Source organism: Pleurodeles waltl, chromosome 11 (genome assembly GCF_031143425.1).
Source record: "Pleurodeles waltl isolate 20211129_DDA chromosome 11, aPleWal1.hap1.20221129, whole genome shotgun sequence".
Lineage (NCBI taxonomy): Eukaryota > Metazoa > Chordata > Amphibia > Caudata > Salamandridae > Pleurodeles > Pleurodeles waltl.
The window spans coordinates 923,646,725-923,668,999 of record NC_090450.1 but is presented as its reverse complement, the minus strand read 5'-3'; the positions used below and the strand labels follow the sequence as shown (position 1 = coordinate 923,668,999).

Genomic DNA, 22,275 nt, shown 5'->3' with positions numbered 1-22,275 from the left:
GGGTAAATGTGATAGTACATGCTGGTAACGATTCTTATGAGCTAGCCACTTCACCAGCCAGAAAAAGTATTAATACTGCCAAAATATTAAATAAGATTTTAATATTTCCAGATTCTCTACAGTGTACATTTATATCAGACCTAAAACATGCTTCTAAACCCTGCATTTTTAATCCAAGGATACGAAACTGGAAGAGGAAACAAAAGGAAGAATAGGCAGTATATCAATGACATCCCTAAACAACAGAACTCAAGCAGAATAATCTTAGACCAGTCTTTCTTTCTGCTATTTTGTATGACATAGTTACACTGTGTTGGCTCCATCAGGAAGAAATAAAAATTACTAATTCGCCATCACTTTGGTTTCTTTGAATGACATTTTAGTTGAGGTTGTGCAGGTATTTATTTATCAGTGTTTAAACGTTTACACTGACGAGGGCTGCCTTCCTTTCAGGGGAAGAAGGGGGGTGGGAGGAGGCGTTATCAGTTATTGTAGGTATCAACCTAAAACAAGTTGGTCGGTGGGTTCGGTGCCACACGGGCCAAGCTGCCACGTATTTAAACTGACATTTCCATGGTTTCAGTGTACTTATGAGTGACAGTCAACAACCAAATGTACAACACTTAGAGTGACAATTTCTCGCGGGTAATCCACACAATGAAGTGCATGGAAAGAGATAATTATTCAAAATTACACCCTTTTGAGCAACAAGAGGCTCCAAAAGATCTAACTTGAAAGTGGTGCAAAATTTCTGAAATTGAAGATCACTAACTTACTGTCCCTTTCTAAGACTAACGTACTGTAACACTGCCCCTATTGCACTCATGAGCTTGAGTGCAGCTCTGCTGGACTCACCTATGGTAACCAGAAGCTGTGCAGACTGCAGGCAGGTAGAGCCTGGCGCCTGCCAGGCAAGCCTACTCTTGGTCTTGCATGGTCATTTACGCAGTGATGTCACTGACTGGTCAGATCTAGTTCTCTCGTTGCCCACTCTGCTCTCTGTGCGTGGCTGCTAGCTTGCTGCTGAAAGCATTGCAATGGCATATGGGCAGACTCTCTGTGGTCTCAGATTTCTATCTGGAGATAGGAGTCCTCCTCCTGGCGGATGATCCAAGTCGACAGGGCAGAAGGGCAGAGGACTGGCTGGCTGACTCTTTGTGCGCTCGACTGCCACCAGGACCTGGACACACCTAGGACTCCTTCTTCCCCCTTCAAGACAGGTGACCGGAGAGCAAGTGAGTTGTTGATTTTCTCAATAAATTATATTTATTAATCATCCACCCCTTCCTGGGTGGCTGAAAGTATGCTTGGCCTGGGGGACTGCTGTGGGGAGGCGAGTAGGACTCGAGAGACTGCCCAGAGGAAAATAATATCCTGGTAGCACAACATCCTTCCAACACATCATCCTCCACAGCACAGAGCACTGTGTTGGCTGAGCAGTGGAGGCGATGCTTGTGTGCTCTGTCTGCAGATGCGGCAAGGGAAAAAACAAAGCTGCCCTCCACTGCCTCTGTCTGCCTGGGCCAATCATCTGGTGCATGGTCACCAGAGGGGTGTCTTGTGGGAAAACAACAACGGGCAAGGTACTGCAGCCGAATCAATGTTAGGGCTGCAGAAACACAGTACTTTCCGGATAATCATGATCAGGCTCTTTATGTTCACACCGCCACTACGCGTTGCTGAGATAGACCACGTGGTCCTCGTACAGAGACTCAGATGCTGGGCTTGATTAAGATTTATCAGAAGAAACCTAGCCCACCTTTATTTCTTCCAGTCTGTAAAAAAACAGCATACGCCAGCATTCACCCCACCCAACCCTCTGAACGATGAAACAATTGTCAGAGGTTCTGGCCAGCAGAAGCAGCGCAGGCATTGCCAGAGTAGACCAATCTTACCATGTTGGCTGCTTTTGTTAAATGCAGCCCCACTGAGTGTGCCTTGTTGTACTCGGGTAGTCCAAGGGGGCGCTACTATGTGTGACTAACGCATTTTAGTCAGCACTAAAATAGGTTAGTTCAATTGCTGATGGTAAGGTTGCAGAGCCAGAGTGGAGTTCGGCTTCAGGCTAATTCGTACACCCAGGGCATAGCCTAACACATGCATGTCTGCTAATGCAGCACTTCTGGGGGTTCGTGTCCAGGGAAAGTCAACCCCTGTACTAGGGCATAGTTGCTTAGGTATTTGGGTTCAGGGTGTGGTGAACTTCTACTTCAGAGGGTGGGAAGTCATCTCTAGCATGGGCGTGGCCAAAGTCTGTGTGCAGCGTAACTGGTTATATAGTAGATGAAGGTAGTACATCATATCACAATGCAAGTTTAAACAACCTCAGAATGTAAACTCCCAGAAATTTGTCACTTACGGTTAGCTGCTTAAACCATAGCATACACCTCTGCACGTCACTGCTCATGACCTCATATATGACATCACTAATGATGTATCTAATTACCTCATAGATGACCTCACTGATATCACATAGGACATCATTAATGATATCAATGAAGACATGTGGGAAAGTGTACCAAAATGTGCAGTTTTAACAAAAGAAGAGATGCTCATAATGAATAATAAAAACAAATAGCAGTATTTGAAACATAAATCATCCATTTTCCTATCTCTAGGGATGCATGCCTTGGGTTAGGAAAACAGGATTAACACACACTCACATGTACACTTGGCAATGCACAGTGCATGCATACGTGGGATACAGGCAAAGACGCATAACACGGAAATTGCTACAAGCACAGCCTACGTGTCTTAATTTGCATACCATATCCACAACCTTTGTAAATAAACCTTTTCATGGTTTATCCCCTAGAACTCTTTACCTGGAGAGCTGGTGCAGCGAATGTGCAAGGGGTCATCCAGCTTAGCGACAGCATCCTGTATTATATTCTCTGCCTCGTTCACTGTTCCCTGGATAATGCTGAACTGATCATCAAGGAGCTTCTGATGAAGATTCCGCTCCTGAGTTTTCTGTTAAGAAAATAAATCCTCATTGTAAATGTCAGTTTAAGATTCTCTCTCTTTCTCCATTTGTACACGATGCACACAACACTAATCGGATCATCAGATTTAAATCTCTTTCAGACTGCTGTGTGGCCTCAGAAATGAAAGAAAAAACTGGGGACCAATAATTGTTACAATGTCCAAGACTATGAAGGGATGACCTCTTGGGGTTCTAGACTAAAGTTAACATTTTAACAAACAAATATACGCTTGGCAAGAATGAGGTTTTAAACACAAAAGGCCTATTTACCAGCTAACAAGCTGTGAGGCTCACAGTTTGGAAAGGGAAGTCTCCTTACATGTAAGGGAGTGTTCAATAACAACACACTCAAATACTCTGTAAACATGGATGGCCCTTCCTTAAGGTGGACTCAGTGTAGTATGAGTTCCTGAGTTGGGATCAATCCGTGTTTGGAGTTTAGAACATTAAAAAAAATGTAAACAATTAAAATACCAGGTAAACATGTACCAAGTTCAATGATTAGTATGTGACCACGGTGACCCAATTTGAAATAGAGTTGGATAAACTAGGTACCCTACAATACAAACGTTTCTCAGAAGTAATTATTTTAGACCATATGTGTAGGAAGTTGGCTCTGTATGTACTATTTCAAAGTAAGAAATAGCATGCACAGAGTCCAAGGGTTCCCCTTAGAGGTAAGATAGTGGCAAAAAGAGATAATTCTAATGCTCTGTTTTGTGGTAGTGTGGTCGAGCGGTAGGCTTATCAGAGGGTAGTGTTAAGCATTTGTTGTACACACACAGGCAATAAATGAGGAACACACACTCAAAGACAATTCCAGGCCAATAGGTTTTTGTATAGAAAAATATATTTTCTTAGTTTATTTTAAGAACCACAGGTTCAAGATTTACAATCAATACTCCAAATGAAAGGTACTTCACTTAGGTATCATAGGAACTTTGAATCAGCAAAATAGCATGTACAGTTTTGGCAAAAATGGCAATAAGCTATTTTAAAACTAGACAGTGCACATTTCAACAGTTCCTGGGGGAGGTAAGTGTTTATTAGTTTTGCAGGTAAGTAAACCACCTACAGGGTTCAAAGTTGGGTCCAAGGTAGCCCACCGTTGGGGGTTCAGGGCAACCCCAAAGTTACCACACCAGCAGCTCAGGGCCGGTCAGGTGCAGAGGCCAAAGTGGTGCCCAAAACACACAGGCTTCAATGGAGAAGGGGGTGCCCCGGTTCCAGTCTGCCAGCAGGTAAGTACCCGCGACTTCGGAGGGCAGACCAGGGGGTTTTGTAGGGCGCCGGGGGGACACACAAGTCAGCATAAAAAGTACACCCTCAGCGGCACGGGGCGGCCGGGTGCAGAGTGCAAACAGGCGTCGGGTTTGCAATGGAGTTCAATGGGAGACCCAGGGGCAGGCAAGGGGGGCTCCTTAGGGTAGCCACCACCTGGGCAAGGAAGAGGGCCACCTGGGGGTCGCTTCTGCACTGGAGGTCGGATCCTTCAGGTCCTGGGGGCTGCGGGTGCAGTGTCTTTACCAGGTGTCGGGTTCTTAGAAGCAGGCAGTCGCGGTCAGGGGGAGCCTCTGGATTCCCTCTGCAGACGTCGCTGGGGGGGCTCAGGGGGTGTCAACTCTGGCTACTCACAGGGTCGCAGTCGCCGGGGAGTCCTCCCTGTAGTGTTGTTTCTCCGCAGGTCGAGCCGGGGGCGTCGGGTGCAGAGTGCAAAGTCTCACGCTTCCGGCGGGAAACGTGCAGTCTTTTAAAGTTTGTTTCTTTGTTGCAAAGTTGTTTCTTCTTTGGAGCAGAGCCGCTGTCCTCGGGAGTTCTTGGTCCTTTTAGACGCAGGGTAGTCCTCTGAGGCTTTAGAGGTCGCTGGACACTGGGGGACGCGTCGCTGGTGCATATTTCTTTGAGTGGGGAGACAGACCGGTAGGGAGGGGGCCAAAGCAGTTGGTGTCTCTGTCTTCTCTGCAGGGCTTTCAGGTCAGCAGTCCTTCTTCGTCTTCAGGTTGCAGGAATCTAGTTTCCTAGGTTCTGGGGAGCCCCTAAATACTGAATTTAGGGGTGTGTTTAGGTCTGGGAGGGCAGTAGCCAATGGCTACTGTCCTTGAGGGTGGCTACACCCTCCTTGTGCCTCCTCCCTGAGGGGAGGGGGGCACATCCCTATTCCTATTGGGGGAATCCTCCAAAAGCAAGATGAAGGATTTCTAAAGGCAGGGGTCACCTCTGCTCAGGACACCTTAGGGGCTGTCCTGACTGGTGGGTGACTCCTCCTTGTTTTTCTCATTATCTCCCCTGGACTTGCCGCCAAAAGTGGGGGCGGTATCCAGGGGGCGGGCATCTCCACTAGCTGGAGTGCCCTGGGGCATTGTAACACGAAGCTTGAGCCTTTGAGGCTCACTGCTAGGTGTTACAGTTCCTGTAGGGGTGGAGGTGTTAAGCATCTCCACCCAGTGCAGGCTTTGTTTCTAGCCTCAGAGAGCACAAAGGCCCACACCACATGGGGTCAGAAACTCGTCTCTCACCAGCAGGCTGGCACAGACCAGTCAGTCCTGCACTGAACAATTGGGTAAAATACAGGGGGCATCTCTAAGATGCCCTCTGTGTGCATTTTTTAATAAATCCAACACTGGCATCAGTGTGGGTTTATTATTCTGAGAAGTTTGATACCAAACTTCCCAGTTCTCAGTGTAGCCATTATGGAGCTGTGGAGTTCGTTTTTGACAAACTCCCAGACCATATACTTAATATGGCCACAACTGTACTTACAATGTCTAAGAATAGACTTAGACACTGTAGGGGTATATTGCTCACGCAGCTATGCCCTCACATGTGGTATAGTTCACCCTGCCTTAGGGCTGTAAGGCCTGCTAGAGGGGTGACTTACCTATGCCACAAGAAGTATTTTGTGTGCATGCCATCCTGAGGGGGATGCCATGTCGACTTTGCCTTTTTCTCCCCACCAACACACACAATCTGCAATGGCAGTGTGCATGTGTTAGGTGAGGGGTCCCTTAGGGTGGCACATATGCTGCAGGCCTTAGGGACCTTCCCTGGTCACAGGGCCCTTGGTACCACTGGTACCTTTTACAAGGGACTTATCTGTGTGCCAGGGGTGTGCCAATTGTGGGAACCAATGGTACATTTTAGGTGAAAGAACACTGGTGCTGGGGCCTGGTTAGCAGGATCCCAGCACACTTCTCAGTCAAGTCAGCATCAGTATCAGGCAAAAAGTGGGGGGTAACTGCAACAGGGAGCCATTTCCTTACAATATGTAATTACACACATTGGATGCGACAGCCCACATTTCAAATTATCTTCAAACATAATGTCTTATGATTCATCTGAGCAATTTGCAGAGAAACACTCAACTGTACAGAAACACTATTGGGTTTCATGGCCGTGCAAAGGGTTTTCTTACACCTGTTAACGTTTGTAATCATTGTTTTTAAAATGGCATGTGCCCAGTGAGAATGAATGGGATATGTATGCAGTGCATACTATCTAAACGTATATGTGAGGATTCAAGTGTTTTTGTAACATTTTATGACTTGAACGCAAGCTGGGACTTGTGAAGGTCTTTGCAAAACAAATGGTGCTGTGTTGACAATTACCTGCTCTTCAATCCTTCTCTGCAGCTCTTTCAATTCCTCCTCTTTCTTGTCCTTCTCCTGTCGTAATGTGGTTTCTTGCTCCTGCATGGCCTTCTTCAAACTCAGAAGCTCAGCATCCTTGCCTGATACTGTGCTTCTTAGAGAATCCTTCTCTGCTTGGAGAGCTTCAACTCTGGTGTTCAGTTGGGAGCCAGTCTGAAACATGATAAAACGATCATAAGGAAGTGATAGCGTACCACTATCATTTGCATCCACTCAAAGCAACCATCACCAAAAACCAACTCCATGTATCACCATTCTTAGCAACCATTACTGGTGCCATAATTGCCATATGACCAACACTGCTGTCCAATACCCTTCTGCCATCATACTAAATACCTCACATACCACTATAAGAGGCACATCCAAAAGACCATCACAACAAAGAAATGACATGTCCCTACAGCTCCAACCCATTCCTGCACCTTCCATCATATTTTGAAATCTCCACTTCTAAAAGGGCTGACTGTAATACTACGTTTACAGGTATAGACAGGCTTCAGTTTAATGGGATAAAGGGCAGATCTTTAAAAACACAACAGTAGTTGTTGCTGTAACTATTGATATTTTGGGGAAAAAACTAAATTTTAAAGAATCCATTACCATTAATGGGAGAAGCTTATGCACCAGGAGACGTGCATACTACCAATCCGTTACAAAGCCCAATGTAATATTCCCTCATTCTCCACCGATTACACACTTGAACAAAAAGTTTCAGCTACAGCAAAAACTATTAGATTGATGTAGAGAATTTGCTTGAACTCAGTCTGCTCAATAGGGAGGTGATGAAAGGAACTATCACCATTAGGCATCTTATGTTCTCTGACCAAGCCCTAAATATTTCAAAAGAACTTATATTAACCATTTGAGAGCCATGTTTCTTGTTACTTACACAATCATCAGAAAATACAATTGTTTCTCTTTCAAAGGAGGCTACACATTCTAACCGGGGCTTGCTCTTGTAGTAATCCCTATGATTCTTCTAAAACCTTTTCCAAAATCAACACTATTTCAGAACAAGATTTGGAATGTTTGTGGGTTGAGCCACTTAACCATACATCAAACACCATAAGTCACCATATAAAGGAACAGAGTAACTAGACGTGATTACATTCATAGTATGGGTGCCGTAACTGAAAAAGAAAAAGAAATAAATACCCAATGCAATCAATTTTCAGCCATGAGTTTCACAATGTATAAGAGACTAAAGAAACATGATGGTATTAAGAATTTGGCAATATCTACCAAAACTATATAAAGCAGCCTCCAGTTATGAAGATCTGGAGGCAACATTATATATTTTTAGTCTCAAAACACAAGACACGTAGAATAATTTATGAGTCAAAACAGTATAATCGTCAAGTCGTTTGAGTTTGTGTGTCAATCTTTCCTGAGCAGCCGTGGTCGCCAAGTCATGTAGCCAATTCTAGTGGACTACTGAGGTCTTCTATTGTCTAAATATACTTATTTAAGCAATGGCAAGGGAGGTGGAGAACCATCTTCAGCCATGCATCTGACAGGTCACGTACCAATGCTATTTCGTCTGTGTAAGTTATGAAACAACGTCCCCAGTATCTTTTCACTGATGATCAGTCTTGGTACCAGTACGATGATCAATGCATATATAACAAAAGTATGTGGAATTACTGTATCCAATTTGTTTGCATTTCCAACAGAGGGAATTTGGGTAGGTCTTGCTGTAAGCTGTCTAGCCAACGACCAATGCTGTATGCGCTAAATATTAAAATAGCTGTACTAAAGGAGTACTTCCCACAGTCTCCTTTCATGATGCAAATGTACGTTGTTCCTCCAAAAAGAGTTTCAAGTGGATAGAAAAAACACTATTCACAATCAAGATATCTAATCCCTTGAAACAACACCAGATTCACATGTAATTCAGTATGGGAGAAATAGGCAAGTGTGACATTTATGCTCTTAGAATGCTTTTCAGCCAGTGGTTTGGTTGACAGCATCTCCAAAGCTGCCTGACCCGCAGGTAGGCCTCAAATTTGAAATGCATCAAAACAATATAAACTGCCTTCAAGAATATGGTCACTGATGCACATAACTCGCCTATAGAAACATTCACTCATCTATATTGTGTGACCTCCAATGCAGATTTTTCGACTATTCCAAATAGGGGCTCCACATGAAATCTACTGCAGACTCCCAAACTTTTGTAAATTAGGTGCCATGCATTTGAACTGGACTTATGATCAGTTTGTCCTTTCTAACACTGTTACAGAAGAGCAAGTCATGGCCATGTGTAACTTACATGGCAGCATTTTCAATTATCATGAAAGTGGTTTTTAGTTGCCGAGCTGGAGCTAGTCAGCTCTCTCTTCCGGCTGATGCACTTTTTACCCAGTGAGAATCCATAGGGGGCATTTCAGTCCCCCTTGAATTAACATTGCAAAAAGTTGTGAAGCCTAGGCTTAGCATTACAAGAAAGGTTCTTAATAGAACGGCCACGGTTGTTTAGGCAGCATAAATTAGGATACAAGACATTTTCACAGTTTCTATGTTCAGTTACTTTTTTCACCATCTAAACTATGGAACAGTCTAAATGCAGAAGAACATTTGGTGAATTGGGATGCTAAGCTCTTACAGAGTCTTGCACTGGACTACCAATCTGACCCAGTTAGCACTTTCAACAAAGTCTGCAGTCTGAACGTACTAGTATAAGCACAAAACTGTTTGGTCCTCTCCTTGCTGCCTTGAAAGTAGATCTTTATTGACTTTTGAACACCAGTAGGAAGCCCATGTCTCGTAAGAGTTATAACACTATTTAACTCTACAGGATTGTATAGGAATGTAACTACTTCAAAGTTCAGTTTAGCTTATCTTCTGAAAATTTTAAATATGAGGCATTCCTGTCTGCATTGGAAGAAACCTCTCCAAAGCCTTGGGAGCTGGTCTGAAATACAAGTGTATATCAGTTCTGTTTCCAGAGGCAACCAGTGGAATCCATACAACAGAGAAGTGTCCTAAAAGAGCTAGACAGCACTGTCCATATTATTCCTAAGAGCATGCATTGAGGCTCATAAAGTGCTATGCAGGGTCACAGATTGGTGTTTTCAGAACTGATAAGTGATAAATGTACTGCCGGCCAGACATCATGGTGAGAAAGTCTGAAAACAAGATTTCTTTGAAATCCCCCTTTGAGCTTGATAAATAGCCAACTGAGTTGGTTTATTGCTGCAGAAATCTTTGTCTAACTGGTACGCCACAAGATTGAACCTTGGAGGATCAACTTTGTCTTTCATACATCTAAAAACTTTAAAACTGGGACTAGATCTGCTGAGTAAACTCAGTTCTCCTTCAAGCTTTGCAAAGTGCATGATTCTGAGAGTGGGAGGTATTTTAGAGGATTAGCAATTGTAGTTTCCAGGCTAACATCACCACACAGGAGTTGCTGGGCAAAAACAGCATGGTGTGTAGGTAAGAATACAACATTTTAACTGAACCCAGAAAACTAAGTTGATCAAGGCTATGTTCAGTAATGTTACCAGCAGCACTAAAAAAGACTTGCGGTTTTGCGCAAATGTCAATTCGCCAGTAGTTGGAAACCTGACATAACTGCAATTGAAACAGATTTCAGGATCTAAAGTACCTGGTAAAGTGGCCAATCTTAATTCTTTACATCAATGGCAGAATGCCATTTTTTGTAGGTTGTGATGCCATGTAAAAGGAGTGCATAAACACACAAAATGGTGGTTCACATTAGCATTCCAGATAAGTGGGTGGCCTCACCGGAGTTATCCCAGAGAAAGGGCATATCCTTTAACCTATTCTACAACCTTTGAATGCAGGAGAGGTCTTGGTGTAAAATATAGGTGAAAGGCAGGGCAAACTGAGTCTTTCATCCTGACACACTAAAAAACGATGACTGCAGAGTTCTTAAATAATGACTCCAGACACCAAGGAGAAGAAAACGGTTATTAAACTGTAACCATCTGTTTATAGCTTGTAGTGCTGTAGATCCACATGCTCCGCATACTACTGCATCTAGTTCTGGGCGCAGACAATTGAAAATTGTTTTCCTTTGAATAGTTTTTGAGTAATAGGACAGCTTGTGACTCCGCCCTTAGCCCAAAATGCTCCAGGAAAAAGCCTCCGCTTCAGATTGCTTTTTCCACCAGCAGGTGAGTAGTGCCAGTGGAGGGGAGTGAAATAAGGCAGAATATATATTGTGCACATTGTGAAGACACAAAAAGTGGAAAACATGCTGGCTCATCCCCTGCTTCAGTAGGGAAGCTAAGAACAGATGGTAACAGGGTATTATTTCCACTAATACATGAACTGCTGTAGATAAACATGCCCAGCACAGGCTGTAAAGCAGTACCCTCCCATAAGCGGTGCCTAGCAAACTGATGTTTGACGCAAGGTGTTTAAACCAGATTGACCAACTACAGCTTTTTGACAGGTTTGGATATCTACACAGTATTTGGTATATGTGTGTGGTGTTGATAAGGTAGCAAATTTATGCATGTCTACCATGGGAATGTTACCTAGAAAGACCACAGTTGCTGCCTTCTTTCAAGTGGAATGTTCTTGAGGCATTACATGAAATGTATGCTTAGCCTCAAGCAAACCACATTTGTATGCATCTATCCATCCATATGGTGATACAATCCTAAAAAGCAGGATTGTTTGTATGAGGTTTAGAAAAGGCAACAAAGTATTGCTTTGTCTTACATAGTTTGAGCTCTGTCAATATGGTAGAACAGAGTTTGCTTGACGGTAACTATTGTAATTACTGTAATGGTCACTTGTGGCTGTGTGTCGAGAAATGGCCTGCCCAGTATCACATTCTTGTAGTTCCACCATACAAGAGTGAATTGGGTCCTGGGCTGTACACACTCTAAATCTTTCTATTAACCCTCTGCTTGTCACCACTGCCTCGCTTGGCACTCCTGCTGTGAACACACATGTAGCCTTGCATGCAGCACTGTCGCAATGCATGAACCCATCACCAACCATGTCATTACCATCATTACCGTAAGAGGATGTGGCACCTGAAAAAGAGGCAACAGCATTTGGATGTGATCGTCCTCTCTTGTTTTGAGTAGGGATACCTGTGACGGAATCTCTCACAACTTTAAAAAGGGCTGGCTCTGAAGTGACTCAATATGTGACTTTTCGATGCCGACAGTGAAACCTACCCTGTGTAACAATGATACTGTGTTCTGGGTGAATGCTAGGCACTGCTCTCGGTAGCAGCTTTTTAGGTAAGGTAAACTTGTCTAGGTAAGGAAAGACATGAATGGTGTTTCTCTGATAACTCCCAAAGAGTAGAACCTTAGTTGCATAGTGTTTGTCTCTTACCACAAAGCCAGGTGCATTGGTGCAGCAGGTACAGTGGCACCGGGGCCCAGAGGGGCCCACTGAACCCTGCCGAAGTTGTATTTTACTACCCCAACAACAGTGAAAGGTACCATTGTCATTGCTTGCACCAGGGCCCATGGCACCCTTGATACGTTAGTATGGGGATGTGGTAGTATGCATTCTTGAGAAAGAGGGTTGCCATGCGAGTGCCTGTGCAGAGCAGTGTACATCCGGCAGAGTGGTCATGTGGAAGTGCTCCAACAGGATGTAGAGGTTTAGATCGGGAGGTCTAGGACAGGCTGCAGAGAGCCATCTTTCTTGGAGGTTAGGAAGTGCAGGCAATAGACTCCATGGCCACGCTGCTGAGGGGGCACCAACTCGCTGGCACTTTTGGCGAAGAGTGCTTGTACTTCATCTTGTAACAGTTATAGATGGCCTCAACTCATTGCAAGGCAATGATGTGGAATATTTGGAGACATGGTCTAGAGCTCTAAGAAGTACCACTACTGTGCCACTCGGAGCACCCATTTGCGGGAGTAGATTTTGTTCCAATGGTGAAGAAATAACCTCAGTCTTTCCAACCAGGTGTTGTGTATTCAGTGGGAATGATAGACGGGTCAATGCTTGGAGGTAGAGGTGTTCTTGTGGAAGCCACATTCACTCTTGGAGTTGCCATGATAGCCACCCCTGCTGAAGGATTTGGATCAGAAACTCCCCAGAAGGACTACAGTTGGTGATTACCCTGCTTTTGAGTAGAAGCGGTTGACTTAGTAACTCCTCTCACCTGCTGTTCACAGAAAACAGACAAGGGTGTCTGGGTTTGTAGTGCACTCATGATCTTGGCAATCTGTGTCCTTTTTAAATTTCTCAAGCACTGTGTCGACCAGTTCTCCATCAAATGGGACACCAATGCGTCTAAAGCCCAAGACACTTAGCTGGGGAGCGCGTCCGAGCAGGATGCTGGTGCTGATCTCCTTGGAGGTTGTATCAACTGAGTCCAGGTCACATGAATGCTTGAATTTTAGATGACTTTCCCTTCTGCAACCTGTTCATGCCCCTCTAATGCAACAGGCTTCAAAGAGCTGCCTCACCAACTCTTCCATCATTTCCCAGTGATGGTGATCATACCTGGAGAACAGTCCAACTTAATTGGTATTCCTCCACGGAGTGGATGTCCCTAACAGTTCACATGCTTCCCAGCCACATCAATTTTCTTGCTCTTCTTACCTGGAGAAGGAGCATCCCTTATTGCCTGAGCTGAAGCTTTCTGCCCAGCTGCATGCATAATTTGAGAATTAGGCAGGACCTGGCCACCAATATAAAGTGAGTCGCCTGGGGCTACCTCATTTTTTTTCAACCTGTGTAGTGACAACCACAGCTTGGTCTATACTACATGAAAATATGCTTTTTAATATGGACAAACACTGGACAAACCTCTTTGTTTCGGTGAGAGTTTTAACAACAAAGTGGTGGCCCTCAATGACATGTCTATTAACCATGTGTTGCTGCATCACCCTCTTTGACTGCATGGTATAAAGTGATGTTATCTGGGGTGGAGGAATTGACATAGCATGGCCCTAGGTCAGGATAGTGTTAGCGGGTCAACCTAGGGTAAGGGTGATTCCCATCCTTAGAAGTGACAGTGTTGTCTAAGGTTTGTGAGGATCATAAGGGCTCTACTTGTCTGAGACAGTGTGAATTGCCTGTGGTGACTGATGACGTGGCAGTGTGTGAGGCCAAGGAAATACTGGTGGCCTTGTACATAACCTTATTAGAAATTGTAAAGGACTATAGCCTCTAGATATTTGTTCCTCGAAGATGAGCTTCCTCCTCATAGATATCCAAGATTTATGGACCAGGTCCTAAAAGGGTTGTCACACCAAGATCTTCTCTGAGAAGGGGTAAATGATCTTTCACTGCTTGATGTCAACCCTCAGAGAGATCTTAGATGAATGGGACTTCATTTGAATCTAATTTCGCCATCGAGCCCGGTTTCAGAGCCGATCTTGGGATGGGTTTCATTGTCTGCTTAAAATCTTTAGGGTGTTCTGGCTCGGAGGATAGCTTCTCAGTTGCTTAGGATTCAGTTGGCCTGGATGCATGCAGATGTTTGGTGGCCTTTTTCAGAGGCTTTCCTGGAGCCGAGGACGTCTCTAGAGGTACAGAGGTCTTCGAGCCAGACCTGAATGTCACTGCCTCTTGTGGCTCACCTCAGAAGTCAATGCCTGACTTTTCGTGAAGTGGTGCTCAGCCTCGAGTTGAGGACCCCTTGGAGGTCAATCCCTCGGGGTAGATCCTTGACTGAGCATGGTGGAAAGGAGGTTCTAGGAGTACTTTCTCTCCTCGGGCCTGTACTCTGGTGCAATGGAAGTTCCTCCTCCTCCTCTACCTCCGAAGGGTCAGAGACAAAGCCTCCGGGCTTTGCTCATTCTGTGCCACTTGATAACTGAAGGCCCTGGTTCTTCCTCTTCTGAACAGATGATGTCCTTTGTGAGTCTAGATGCTACAACTTGTGTGAGTCCAGTGGCATTTGACTCAGTAATGGATGGTATCTTTGCACTTGAACGACTTAAAAACTGAGCAAGTCTAATCCTCGTGCTCCGGAAACAGGCAGAGGCTACAGATCCGATGCTGGTCAACCCAGGAAAATTTCTAGTTACAATCAGGACAGAACTGGAAGGAAGGTTTCTCTAAAACACCCTTCTCCAACAGTAATTCTTAATACAATCTTAATTTCCTGGAGAAAGCAGAGTCAATGCTGCTCGAAATGGAGTCCTTCACAACTGACGCTGAATTCTCAACAATTAGCACTGAAGATGCCAGATGAAAAGAAATTGGTACCCAAGATGGCACGGGAATGGCCAAACCGACTGGCAGAAATAAACAATCTGAGGTGGAGTCGTTGTCCTGGTGCACTGTGGGATAAGGGAGGAGCCATGAGGTATCTGTGACTTGAAACATCTTTGAATAAAAACAACTTGTAAAAGTCTGCATTGAACATTAGTTGGCAGAAGTATGCAAGGCATGCACCTCTATAACATATGCTTCAAGCATTCTGTTCCCAGTATACCCTTATAAGTGGTCAACATAAAACAGTCAAAGTCAAAACAGCCTTTACTTTGTAAGCCCCATGGGATGAACAGGTTAATTCTAGGATAAGGGCCCATAGATATACAAAACAGAACAAAACGTCCTAGGGTTAAAACTGGAGTGCTCATCAACAAACACCATCAGGTGACGTCCATTGTCAAAAGGACAAGAAAAGTCAAAAGCAATTCTTTCTTATGCATGCTTTGGCAACTCTAACATGCTTAAAGTGCGCTGAATGGTTTTCGATGACAAGCAGTTATGCAGATGACAGGCCTTCAACTCTCCTCAACTCTTTCATCGACATGAGGAAAGCAGACTCAGTCTCAGAGAGCTCGTTTTGTGGCAATAATTCCACGATGTCCTTCATGGGCCACTTCAATTATTTGTTGGTGCAGTCTCTCGGGAATAAAAATTCTCAAACCTCTCAGGATAATGTCATCTTCGGTCATGGGCAGCTCATCTTTGAAATTCTTGAACATCTGGTATTCAATGTCACTGGTAAGAGGTCGAGTGTGCTGGTTCCATGACAGATGTGTAATAATGTCTTTCAGTTTTAACATGTCTCTAGCTTGACTCATGGCAGTGACACGATGTTCCAACGAAATGGAAGCTGGTGTATTTGATTTCACAAAGACGTTTACGTAGGCTTCATCCATCTTGGAAAAAAGGGGTACCAGGACACTATATAGGCACTCTGGAGAAATAGTCAGTAGGGTTTTGATCTTTCCCTGTACGATGCACAATTTTGTAGATGTATTCTTGTAATCGTAGACCCCAACTTTCAAAGTGAGGAGGCATCTTGGCCTTTGGATTGCCAAAAATGGTCAGCAATGCTTGATGATCTTTTGCAGGCATAAAAGGCACTCCGTATAAGAACATATGGAAATGTTCACAAGACCACAACACAGATAAACTTTTTTTCACAGGCTGTGAATAAGCACAATCAGTTTGGGACAAAAGTTTGCTTGCATATGCCACAATATGCCTTTGAGAATTTGTGTGTCTGCTGTGCAAGGATTAGCCTAATCCTAGTGGGCTACCATCCAGGACAAACTATGCATGGAACTTTGGATCAAAATATGCAATTTCAGTAGCATTCTTGATAGCTTGTTTGATTCTCTTAAAGCTTTGCTCACATTGATGTGACCAGTTAAAGGAAACATTCTTTCTTGTCAAGTCTCTCAATGAGTACTAACAGTGGCAAAGTCTTGTATGCATCTGGAACAGTAACTGGCCATGCCAAATAATGAACATAACATGGAAACATCTTGTTTAGCTGGATTTGGTGTCATGCCCTCATCAGAAAAGATATGGCCAAAGAATTTTAGCTTTGTCTTATTGAATTCACCTTTCTCATCATTCAACATGGAACCTGCATCAACAGGTAAACAGCACACTTGCCTGAGAGCTTTATCGTGCTCCTTCTGTATAGTTCCGAAAACACATATGTCATCCCCATAGTTAAAAGCATACATGACGGGTTGTATGATATGTCGAATTACATCTTGAAAAATCTCTGCAACTGATGACACACATATATAGAAACATACCAACATGTGTAGAAAAGTTTGTAATGCACCTGGAATTCTCTTTGAGATCCAACTTGATGATATCCTTTATTTTCGAGGCGAGAGAAGATCTTGGCACCATTCAATTGTGTCATCATGGCAACAATGTGCAGACATGAATGTCGTTCTCTTTCAAATGCCTTATTCGCTTGACGTATCTCCACGCGTATGTGTACAGCCCCATCACTGTCCTTTCTGAGTACTACCACTACAGGAGAAACCCATGGCGTCAGCTTAATGATATCATGTGTGAGTAATGGATCGAGTTTGACAAAAAAAAGTCCTTGCACTTTTAGCTTCTTGTGTTTCATCATTGCTTCAAATGAACCTTATGTTTTCAATGGCGTCGATGCAGCCCAGGTGTACGTATGAATTATCTATGGCGTCAGTCGTGGCAATGGAGATACTTCATTATATTTCTCCTCAGGCATAATATTTATCAATGCATCACTGTTGATAAGGAAACACAGTAAACAACCGTTTATTTTCAGTCTAACCTTCAGACAATGTTTGAATGTCCTCGGTGCTTTTTCATCTCAACTTTTCACTGACTCAGATTTTTCTTCACATGTGGCCAGTCTAACATGCGCACATTTTTTATGAGGTATCACTTTCACTGGATATTGATATTGAAAAACTTTTTGACGATGAGCTAGATGAAGATTGACTTCATTTGGTGGCGATTTATCTCAACTGGTGTAGCCGATTGGCCTTGTGGGTGTGTGTCAAGCACCACTTCTGGAATATAAGAGCGGCCATTTTGTCTTCTAACCATGATGCACTTACTTTTTCCTTCCCCTTTAAAACATCTACAAAATGCTTCTCCTTCTCACGGTCTTTGCAAATCTGTCCAATGGCAGGATCTTTACCTTCATGTGGAAATGACAATCCTCACCTGAAACCCAATATATTTTTCCCGGGAGACATCAATTTGGGTTTCACCTTGCTTTTCATGTTCATCACTGACTCACTTTGGGCACCTCATGCTTTCATGTCAGCAGCTTGTCAATCAAGATGCTTTCAGCTCTGGCAGCCATGAGAACTGGCTCTAGACTAAGTTTCTCTCAGAATTCGTCATTTGAATGAATCTGACAGGCATCCGTCAATAACTCTGAGACATGTTACTTCCTCATCATTAAATTCATTGAACTTACAATGTTTGATAAGAGTATCTAGTCTCTCAACAAATTTGCCTACGGTTTCACCAACTCAGTCATTCTTCACTGAAAATTTACTTTTTTTAGTCTATATTCGGCATTGGATTACATTTGAGGTTGAAGTCTCCTTGGATTTGACAGCATGTAACTTTTTAAGCTCACAGCATTTTCTTCATGACTTCTTTTACACCTTCACCAGCAAGCTTCTTCAGGTATCTGATAATCTTCTTGTTATCTGTTTCTTCTAGTACATCAATGAAATTATCAAATGCCTCTTTCCAAGCAGTCTATCACCAATATTTAGATTTTTGGCAGTGATGGTGGTTTCAGGAAGGCGGTGGCATTATACCTGTTTACAGGTTTGGCTGTCACTTCGAATGGAGTTCTCTCAGACTCCACTTGGCAGTCTTGGTGAACTTGTCCATAACACCATCTCTGAGGCTTTGCGCTGGCCTCTGTGTCATCTTTGATAACTGCAGAAAATGTGGCCTCTTTCTTGGTCTCTATTACAGCCCTCTACTGTTCCGATCGCCGCTTTACGTATGGACGGCTCTGTAAGTACAACCTTGGGCACTTCTCTCTGGGGCACTTCCCAGTGATGTGATTAACCTCTCTTTAATTGGTTCTTGTAAGCAGATAATCTTTCCTAGTATCTAAATGCTGTATTTTTAAGCATTATTTTGCTCTTTTTGACACCTGGTTAGTCTACGCCTTGCGGTGCTTCTGATCGCAACATTGTCTAATTTGCTGTCGCACTTCAAAACCTGGTTGTATCTGCCTTCAGCATTAGCGTTCTGCATAGCTTTATATTGTGTAGGATTGCTGTACCTCCCTTTACGGCCTTGCCAGCAGGTTCTTGACCAACGATGTGTAGACTTTTCAGTGAAGCTTTCTCTATCTTCAAGCGCTTCACTCCAGCTGAAGCTGTGCTTTGGTTCATCATAGGTAATTCTGCACTTCGACTGAGGCACACATGGCACACACAAGCAGTTTGCTTGGACCACGGCAAACTCTCTGGGAGAGCACTGTTGATCTTCAGGTTACTTATCCCCTATCTTGTCGCCAGTTGTAACGTCTTCCCCAGCCTGGATACCAGCCAATAACTACGCCGCACACGGAACTATGTATTACACGTCTTTTTTTTGTCTGCTAGTAACCGCAAATTCAACATTCTAAACCTGCATTCACTTCACCATGCTCTAACACTTACGTCACAGTTCTACGGAGCACTCCAGGAGCCAAAAGGGTTCTGTCATTCAGACTCACACCACACTACATCTCCTTCTAGGCTTTGGAGCACAACCTTGCTATAAACATGACATGCTTCCAGTCACTATGAGCTACTGAAGTTTCAGTAAAGTGGTGCTCAGACAAATGTGACACAGCAAAGTTCAATTAAACAAGTTTACATTTAAAGGAAACATCACAGGTATGGTGTTTTCATCTATTGCAGTTTCTTACAGCAGTAATGCTTCTCTTAATTTCAGAACTGGTCATTGACACTGTCGGTCGCACACAATGTGTGGAAGGGAATAGAAGCACAGAAAAGTCAGGCTAAGGGAAATGAAAATGAAGTGATAGAAATGAAGGCAAGCAGCAATGCTCCTGAAAGCAAATTACAGGCTAGAAAAAGCCAGCATTACATGTTTGCTGGCAGCTACAATAAGCAGCATTTCTTTTGCAGTCAATGACCAAGTCAGAATCTACTGGCCAAGTCAGGAGCTGTGGTTGCGTATACCAAGATTCAGTAGCTGCCCAGATGAACAGGTTAAAATGAGTGGGTTGGTCAAATTAAGTGAGGCCAAAATGAATAGCTTGACAATGTTTAAGGTGGCCAAACAAGTGGTTGGAAAACCATTTAGTAGGCCACAATTACTGTGTTTGTTGCCATGTAAAAGGCCAAATGCAAAATGTGTGGTTTCCACTCATTCTTTAAAAACAAAAGTCAAACCAAGTCTTTATTGTGAATGTCTCTGTGGCTTAGGGGATATAAAGGTTGGCACCAGGTTGTTGCATGAAATCAGGGAAACTGCTGATCATGGCAGTGTTCTGTAAACTCTTGACCGCTACCTAAAAAGCAGTAGTGAGGCAATGCAGCAGTGCTGTACCCCCCCCCCCGACTTTGTTAAAACCAGGAAGGCAGTGGTATGTCAACTCAACCACAAACTACCTAAAATTAGTTGATGTGCATTAAATTACAATAGGGCATGGCCGGTGATCGAGACTGATTGGAGGATTGGCTGCCAAAGCGAATTAATGGCAGTCACACACAAGCAATGGTACTAATTGATCAAACAACAAATCAATGAATGGAAATGTCTCAGTGAATGCTTCCAAACCCATGACAGCTACTGATGTTAGCACTGACTCATTTCGTAGCTTGCCTGTGCGGTTCCAAAAGCATGCCGAAGTGATGCAATTAGTGTTTAATTTGTACAAAGTAAGTGCAGAAAGCAAAACATTTTTGTGAAGCCCACTGCTGGTGCTTCCAAATATTAGGGTTGCCAAATATAAAAGTTGCTTAGTAATTTCTTATTCCCTTGTCACTCTTTTGCCATCTTTCGCTTCCTCCTCCTTCTTCCCTAGTCTGCCTCTTTTTATCTCGCGCTCTGGGTTAAATATTGCTGTTGGAAAATAGGTCTTGGTTCCCAAAAATTAGTGCCATGCCCTGCCACTGTCAGCCACCTTCACACATTAAGCATTGGATGTAACAAACGTTCATGGACGTATAAGCCAGTGTTCCCATAGAGGTAACACCAACCAGTTGCAATTTAAGTGCTTGCTTTTTTGGAGACACTTCACATGTAGTTACCTTCCTCTTTTACAACAGTAAAGATAGACAATGTCATCTGAAGCACTATGCCCTTTTTTTGGAATCATTATTGAAAAGAATACAGAACAGATACAGAAACCATCTAAAAAATGATCTGGCCCTTTCCGCTACATCCTGTTGCATATCTTCTATTTGCAAATCACGCTAAAATGCTAATGGGACAATGAAAATATAACTAACAGCTTCCAGGAATAGATAATGCTACAAGAAGCCTGATGAACCTTTTATGCAACACAATGTTGTTAATAGAAATGACTTTCTTTAAAGTGCCTCTATGAAAATATCCGTTTTAAATCACTACACAAAGTCTTAACCAAGTAATGTGGCTGTTGCTTAAAAGCTGTTGCCCATAGTGGACGTAGGCTCAATTAACTTGCAACAAAACCTATGGAAGACAAATGCCACAGTTAACTGCTCTTCATCCCCTTTAATCTGGAGCACTTCCATGGATACTGTCACCCCTTTCATCGAGTAGATACGAAATTATCCTCCCGTAGTTAACGACATCACCCACCGATAATCACCATGCCTTAGTTGCCAAAGAAAGCAGCCCATAAGGATTGGCAAAGCAAAGAACAAAATATGAATTAGACCTATACATGGAGAGTTCGCGGCATACGTTTTAATGCTAATACAACTAAATGGTTGCAGTCCATAAGGAAAGGTTTAGACAACACAGAAGAGAATAGCCAGAGTATATTTAAAAGGGCAACAAAAGGGATTCACACACCTTCCTGAATGCCACCTTGACCTGCCAGCCCAAACTGAAGAATAATTCTTCAGTGTACCTACATCCCATGAGTTTGACACCACAAACTGTGCAATCTTGTCTACCAACTTTAGCCAAACCACCAGTGCCAGGTACCCACCCAAGATTAGTGGATGAGGTAGATATTGTTTATCTTGTAAAATGAGGTATCACAATGAAGCTAATATTCTGGAGCCACAAGAACACAGAGAACCAAACTTGCACAGTCCATAATGGTGTGGGTCTTGTGAAAGATCACTTGGGGCACAGTACACGAAATGACCACAAACGGAATACAGGGGTAATATTCTCACCGTATACTAGAACCCAAGCATCACTTTCGACTGCACTTTAATACTAATGCAATCTCTTTAACTTGTATTAAACCAATCTGTCTCGCTATTTGTTTTATGAGTGTTTTTCAGCCCATTAGGATAGAACTGCATGTAATCTCAACCAAATATTTCATCTAGTCACATCAACACAAATTCAGTATTCTGCAAATTATTTACTCATGTGGACTTGGCAAGGGAAGGACATTTATTCACAGGCAACTTAGAACCAACGTTCGTTCAGTCATTCTGTGGCCCATGTGTTGAAGCCAGAACACTATCTTCATTCTGATTTCCGGGTTCAGAGTATGTCATAGTTTGACAAACCCTCCCTTAGTGCTCCCTCCAGATGGTCTTGGCGATGGGAAAATATTGCATTATGTGGGGAAGGCAGGTTCATCACCTTTGCCATCTATTCAAACTAGATCACTATTTAAGGACCCAAATCATGTTGGCTCCCTCTTAGTGCATCTCATCTTTTCCTTTAGAAAGTTAATTAAGGCTGACAGCATCAAGCAATAAAAAGCCTCATAAGACTAGAGTGGGAGTCAGCACAGACCTTGTCTATGAAAATTAACTACTGAGGAAT

The 22,275-nt window shown here is 43.3% G+C and overlaps 1 protein-coding gene across 1 annotated transcript in view; it reads right to left on the bottom strand.

Annotated features, from left to right (window-relative positions):
- HIP1R (huntingtin interacting protein 1 related) overlaps window positions 1–22,275 on the bottom strand; it is a 360,114-nt gene that overhangs the window by 94,213 nt on the left and 243,626 nt on the right. Inside the window, exons 18-19 of the mRNA XM_069214961.1 lie at window positions 6,592–6,786; window positions 2,826–2,973 (exon numbers count right to left, since the gene is read on the bottom strand). Of these exons, the coding sequence (XP_069071062.1) occupies window positions 2,826–2,973; window positions 6,592–6,786 (343 nt within the window). The remainder of the gene's footprint in view (window positions 1–2,825; window positions 2,974–6,591; window positions 6,787–22,275) is intronic.